The 7032-nt window shown below is 44.4% G+C and overlaps 1 protein-coding gene across 4 annotated transcripts in view; it reads right to left on the bottom strand.

Moving 5' to 3' along the window:
- Positions 1–241: 241 nt before the first annotated feature.
- Positions 242–7032, bottom strand: part of nfia (nuclear factor I/A) — a 287504-nt gene continuing 280713 nt past the window's right edge. For all 4 annotated transcript variants that reach the window (XM_049588263.1, XM_049588260.1, XM_049588262.1 and 1 more), the window contains one exon: positions 242–603. In XM_049588263.1, the coding sequence (XP_049444220.1) occupies positions 589–603 (15 nt within the window). In that variant the 3' untranslated portion in view covers positions 242–588. The remainder of the gene's footprint in view (positions 604–7032) is intronic.

Genomic DNA, 7032 nt, shown 5'->3' with positions numbered 1-7032 from the left:
CGCATCCCCTCCGGTCCCACCAACCAAACCAACCCCAGGCCATCGGGATCCACCTGGATTGAGGGGGTCGGATGGTGGGTGGAGGGCATTGTACCGCTGTAAGTCCACTGGATGCACACACTGTGGAGGATGATGGGAGGGTGGGTATGTAGTTTCTCCAGAGGGGAAGCTCTGTGATTCAGCCTTACGGCATTCCCAAAAATTAAAGGCTCAATCCCCCCACGAATTTCTTCTTTCTGGTTTTGGGGTGGGGGGTGGAGGGGGGGCAGGGTCTGGCACTATATATGGACATCGACATATGAACCATATGTCTACAGGGAAGTCTATGACGTACAGTTTATAGAGTGTGTGTTTAACACCGGGGCTGGGGTGCGTTTGATCCGCTGTAGCCATGCTGATGCTGCTGAGTCTGTGTATGGCGCTGGTGGGGGTGGAGTCAGGCGCAGAGGGGGGAGGAGGATGAGGGTTGTAGGGGCGGGGCAAGAAAGGACTCTCTGTCGCAGCTGGCATCAAAGGTCAAAGGTCGAGGAGGAGGCTGCAGCGATCTGTCGTACAGGTGGGTGGAGGGGGGAGGGGCCTCTGGAGTCTTTATCCCAGGTACCACTGTGGAGAGAGACAGAAGAAGGTGTTACATGGAGACATCTCGCCATCGACAGACTGATAGATAGATGGTTTTTGCCAACTGGTATACGGACACGCTCTTCTGAACGGGCCCCATACCACGCCAAAGTCACTGAAATCTGCTGCTTGGGCAGTGACTTGCAGCGTCAGAAACCAACGAAGGTGCCCTTTAACGTCAGCGTGATACTCGGCCAGTTGCCATTTAAGTTTAAGGACACCCAGTGGTGTCAGTGGGAAACGCAGCGGGACAAGGATGAAAGTAACAGTTGTAAGCGTGGTGGATGGGTCCAACACACCACGACTTCCACCCAGGATAGCGGTGTTCATGTCCTGTAAGATTATAAAGCCAAACCCTGTTCTTATTCTCCTAAACCCAAACGTGTTTGTTGTTGAAGGAATAAAAAATGTTGATTCTTGGTGTACCAACGTAATGCGTTTATTATGAAAGAGACTGTATGCAAATGTTGGATTTCCTGTGAGGTGTATCTTGAAAGAAGACATGTAACAGGCAGAACCTGACACGGCGTCCCCGAGCGTCAACAACCAACACACCCAGGATACCTTGGACGTCATATTTGGATGTGGAAACCAAATGTCAATATGTGACGAGGTAGGCTTGAGAATGTGTCGACTGAACCATTAAAGTGCTGCACTGAGAACCAGAATCCACGATTGGACACGTGTTTGTATCCATCGCTCAAGCTCAAGCTAAAATGATTTATATACAAGAAGCAAGAAATTAATTTGATATGTAAATATTTAAATAGGTTTGAGTGAAAAAAATTGGCATAAATATTCATATTCCCCAGAGGCTGAATCCTAAAATCTTGAAACAAAAAACTGAAACAAATTTTCCTGGCTGCATGATTGAAAATGAAAGTCAACGGAAAGACAAGTAAGGGCGCGAAAACTTCTGAATTTGCAACGACATGACTGAGCAGGTTGTTAATGTACTTTTCTTTCACATCTTACTGTTTGTGATCCCCTGACCTTTGCACTGACTCTTAAACTTCCTCCTCTATAATCTAAAAATCACTATCGTTCCCGACCTGTAGACATTTGCAGCAGAAACAAATGTAAATCAAAATGTGAATCAAAGCATCAACTCTCTCATGGTGAATTTACATGGATCTTAATAGAGAGCTCCAGGGATGATGTTTTTCTGCAGGCTGACACTGAACTGTCGTCCTGGTTCCCTCGTCAAAAGCCTGTGGGATTTTTCCATTGGATTCTCCATGAAATATCCTGATCCATTCTTGTTCCACTGAGGATGAACCCTTTGGATTTTAGTGACCACATGACCTTTCCTCTGGCACCACAAGTGCTCATTTTGTTAACAAACACGATGACGAAAAATGTCTGTCAAAGATTTTTTTTTCTATGATGAAGATGATAAATAGATCTTTGATAATAAAAACTATGACAACATGCATGTTTCATTTTTGTTGACAAGATGAGACGAACATGTTAGCGGTGCACTATCGGACACAGAAATTTAGAGAAGAGGAGAAGTGAATGAGGAAGAACTTTATGAACTGTATAAGAAACATGTTTTAAACTGGAACACAGAGAAAGCCAGTGCTGTGCTACCCATTGTTTTCTAATGTCATGTAAGCGGTATGACATCAGAGCGCTGACAGGCTGATGGTGTTTGACAGGCAGGTAGGAGGCTCAGTTATCTGTGAGTGTAGCTGTGCTGTAAGTAAACAGTCTGAACTCAGATCAGTTTTCTCTGACAGAGATGAAAGTTTAGTTTGAATCACCAACTCTGTGAGAGGACGCTCCGGCAGCTCTGCACCAGAACGATCAACTTCCTCTCCATATTTACCACAGACTGATATTTACTGATGGAGGAAGATATCTGTCGGCTGTGATCGGTTGTTCCCTGAAAAATAAGTGCGAGGGAAACAATGAATTTGAGGGCGCAAAAAAGCAGCGTGTATACGGGCCCTAAGAACAGTGGTTCCCAACTGGTGGGTCGTGGTCCAAAAGTGGGTTCATTCTGAATGGGCCGCAAGTGATTTGAAAATGTGTCTAAAAATATATTTAAAACACACTTTATTTTTTAGTACAGTGAATTTCCTTCCCAGAGCTTTTATTCTGAAGTGCAGTTTCCCGCTGCAGACTGAGTGACTGACAGACAGCTCTTTGACAGACAGCAAACTAACTGTACGACACGGCCAAACACAAGTATGACTCTGAATGTAACAACTAAGGGTGCTTTCACACCTGCCTGTTTAGTTCTGCTCAATCGAACTCAAACTTTTTTTTTTTCACTAATCTGTCGTATCGTCAAGAATATCGTTATCGCAACCCCCCCAAAAAACCCTAAAATATCCTGACACTATTTCAGGGCCATATCGCCCACCCCTGATAAGAATGCTCTTCAGTGAGTGTGGATTCTGTTCTGACCAGAAACAAATCCCAGATAAGAAAACACTGGTGCTGAAAACTGTGTAAGTGGATTTTAAGATGAACTTTCTTCTTAAGAACAGTTGGCAAATGAGACCAGATGTTTTCAGCTGGGGTGTTTCGCCTTAACACGGAGCACCACCCTCTGCACGAACGTCACGTTTTGCTCAGCTACTGTTCGGACTCAAAGGAAAGATAAATCCTCAGGATGTTTGTTCAGTCCGACACTTTTATACTGTGGTTGTGATGAACGCCGCAGCCTCTAAAGAACATTAACGAGACTTCAGACGTGATTTCTCGTGATGGATCTCAGGTTTGGGTCGGACAGTCACAGGTAAGTTTAATGTTCAGGACCTTAAACACAACACGCTGCTTCTTCTCACTTCAGCCGGGAGTTTACCACACTTTCTTCTTCCACAGCACCACCGAACTCTGTGTGTGTGTGTGTGTGTGTGTGTAATCCATCTCTGATAGGCCGGTATCGATTGGCAAAGGTGCATCGTTCATGTTTCATGCATCTCCCTCCCCTCCTCTTCCTCCTCTTCCTCGCTGGCCCCGCCGAGTTCAAGTTCATCCCCGCCTTACATCATGTCTGGTTGCCAGGGACAACCAGACGGCCCGGGACGTGACTACCATCGCCAAGGCAACCGCATCGCCCTCCACCCCCACCCCCCCTTTCCTACCTACCCACCCCAACCTTCTTCTTCGTCCTCCTCCCTCCTCTTCCTCCTCCTTTTTCTTTCTTTACATTCATCCTCTCTCCAATCGCCTTCTCCTCCCTGTCCCGCTCTGCACTTCAGACACACACACACACACACACACACACACACACACAGGTATTGATTTGAAGTGAGGGCACACACACACACACACACCTACACAAACACACACACACACACACACACACACACACACACACACACACACACACACACGCTTTAAAAAATTATTTGCAATTTAGAAAATGTGTTTCTGAATATTGAAGGTAAAGTGAAAGTTTAAATAAAACACATGAAGGTAAATAGTTTCTGTGTGTGTGTTGCAGGGTTTCTCGGCACTCCTGACTCGTTGTAATTCTATTGCTGTATGTGTGTGTGTGTGTGTGTGTGTGTGCGTGTGTGTGTGCGCAGTAGTGATAGAGGAGAAGACTGGAAGGTTAGTTTTTAATCAATACAACTTGCTGACGCTGAGACTTTTCTACCTCGCTGGCTCGCTCCCTCCCTCTCCCCCCCCACCAGTGTCTCCCGGTGTCTCTCGCCCTCTCGCTCGCTCCCTGCACTGCAGCTCCTCCCTCCCTCTGTCCTGAGAAGACTCAGAGAAGATGAAACTCTCACAGGCCAGACAGTGTGTGTGTGTGTGTGTGTGTGTGTGTGTGTGTGTGTGTGTGTGTGTGTGTGGAGTAATGTTACCACACAGCGGGCCGATGCTGACAGCTGTGATTCAGACTGTAGATACTCATCACAGAACGAGAGAGAGAGAGAGCTGAGCAGAGCTAGAGGAAGAGGAAGATGGAGGATGAAGGTGGAGAGACTTTAAAGGATCAGTCTGGTGTTTTTTAAAAACTTTTTCTCACTGTTAACAAACCGACAACATATTTAGTCGTGACAGTCTGTGGTTAGACCCGGGAAAAACTGCCAGAGTGTTCATTCAAGGTTTTCTGTGATCTCTTGGGACGTCCAGGTAACATTAACTCAACTCAACTCTATTTACACAGCAACTGTCCTACAAACATGCAGCCCAGAGTGCTTCACATGGCAAAATTAAGCAGGAGTTATAGTTGTGCAGCAGAGCCTACGCACTTATACTTGAGTGGTGGTGTGTCTGTGTCACTCTGCAGTTACACCTCCAAAACACTAGTTGGCAGCAGAGGTTTCTGTGAAGTGCTGTAAAGTTTAGTTGATTCAAAACACACAGTAAACACACATTAAACATGGTTTAATAGAGACAGTCTCAAACACAAATCAGCTTCACTATAACTCGCAGCATTCACAGACAAACACTTGTCTTTATCTGGACACATTTTCCCCACAAATACAACATGCTAACGTTATTAGCACAAGCCTATAGCATTTTACATTGTGTAAATTAGCCTAGCAGCTAGCAGACTTCTCTCTACTCATATGAAGCCGGGGACAACAGCAACATTTAACAAAGGTAACGTTACACAATTCAGCTCCATTACAGCTCACAAGGTTCACTGACAAAACAACTGTCTTATACTAAACACGTTTTCCAAACAAATACAACATGCTAACATTATTAGCACAAGCCTATGGCATTTTACATTGTATAAATTAGCCTAGCAGCTAGCAGAGATTTCCTCTGCTCATATTTCAGCCAGGATAAATCACACACAGTGTGTGGAGGCTTTATTGTCTTCACAATTTATTGTTTTTATCTGTGAAATTAAAGTAAATCAAAGCTTTGTTTCCACTGAGGGAAATGGTTTCAGCTCACAGAGACAGACAGGAGGTCTGTGTCACTGTGACACTGTGGAGTTACATTTCTGGGGAGGTGCACGGTGTCGATTCAACGCAGAAGTATGAATTCCGCATTAGGACACAGACACAAGACAATAAAACATTAAATAAGCAAACCAACCAAAACAGAAGAAACTAACAAAAAAGATGATTAAAACTCCATAGAATAAAAAGAGAGTAAATAAATAAATAAAACTAAAGATAATATATAATTAACAGGAGAAATTAAAAAAATGTGAAAACCAATGGACAAAACTTAAAAATCATACTTTAAAGGTCACGGCGCAGGGTCTGCTGCCCAAGTATAAATCCCGTTTTGCACTATAGGCTACAGATCACAGTGTACAAGTGAACCACCACATCACTGCTGATCGCCACAGAAGACAATGAACATACAGGGAAACTTTGCCAATACTGAACCAGCTGTGTGGCATCACAGTGTGTGCAGATGAACGGTGTTTGGCTTCACCTCTGTGCTGCTGCCAGCAGCCGCACCTCTGCCGCCACACGTGCAGGGATTTTCAGAGGAATTAAGACAACATTCATCTGCACACAATGTGATGACACACAGCTGGTCTCCCTGCTTCCCTTCACTGGTTCCTGTACAGCAGGGTCAGTCTTTGTTTCACTGTTATAATCATTCAAAAGCAAAAGCAGCATGTGTATACCTTCAGTAGGCTATATCTTCAGTAGCTAGCTAGCTAACCCTACACTTTTCAGGGTTTGATTTCGGTTTTGGAACAGGGAAGAAACGTATATCTTTTTCCAACCTCTCTATTTAACGAGTATCATTAATACACGACGTGTCCCAGGCACAACATTTAGCTCCACATCCACAAAACCAGCCTGGAAATGAAGGAAATCTGAAACAACTGCATTAAGCCTCGTTTCCACCGAGCAGTTCAGTTCAGTTCAGTTCAGTTTGGAGTTGTTTCTGTCTCCACAGTGAAAGTTGTGGATGGTACCAACAGAAGCGTTCCTTAGCGTCCCCATGTTTGGTCCCCCCTCTGTTGGGGTACCTAGCACACAGATCTGGTACTAAAAGGTGGAGCTAGAAACCCTGCAGTCTGATTGGTCAGTAGAGGACGCTCACTCTGGTTTTATGTAACCTCTGTTCATACATCAGTAAACTACAACTATAAAATGAAAGAGAAAAAAATAACTTCATTCACTGGGCCGACTGCCGGCAACTTTTAAGGTGGAACGTTAACTTGTAATGTTACTCAATGCATGAGTTGATGACGTGAATCCATCAGCACACCTTAAATTTCACTGTGACAACTTTGACCATCACTTTAGTTTTTATATGACACACACTTTTAGTAATGACTTTAAAAATATAGATTCATTTGGAGCGGATTATGTGAAGGTCATATATTCTAATCCTCACTTCCTGTGGGCTACAGCAACACTAAACCCCTGAGCTTGCCTGAGAAGGACTAAATGCACAAAGCTGCTATTTTGAAATATCCCATGGAGAGAGACTCTCACTGCAGCCTGTTCTATTTTGTTGTGAAAA

This window comes from Epinephelus fuscoguttatus, linkage group LG10, assembly GCF_011397635.1.
Source record: "Epinephelus fuscoguttatus linkage group LG10, E.fuscoguttatus.final_Chr_v1".
In the NCBI taxonomy this organism is placed as follows: domain Eukaryota; kingdom Metazoa; phylum Chordata; class Actinopteri; order Perciformes; family Serranidae; genus Epinephelus; species Epinephelus fuscoguttatus.
Note: the sequence above shows the minus strand (reverse complement) of the source record. Positions and strands in the feature narration are given on the sequence as shown.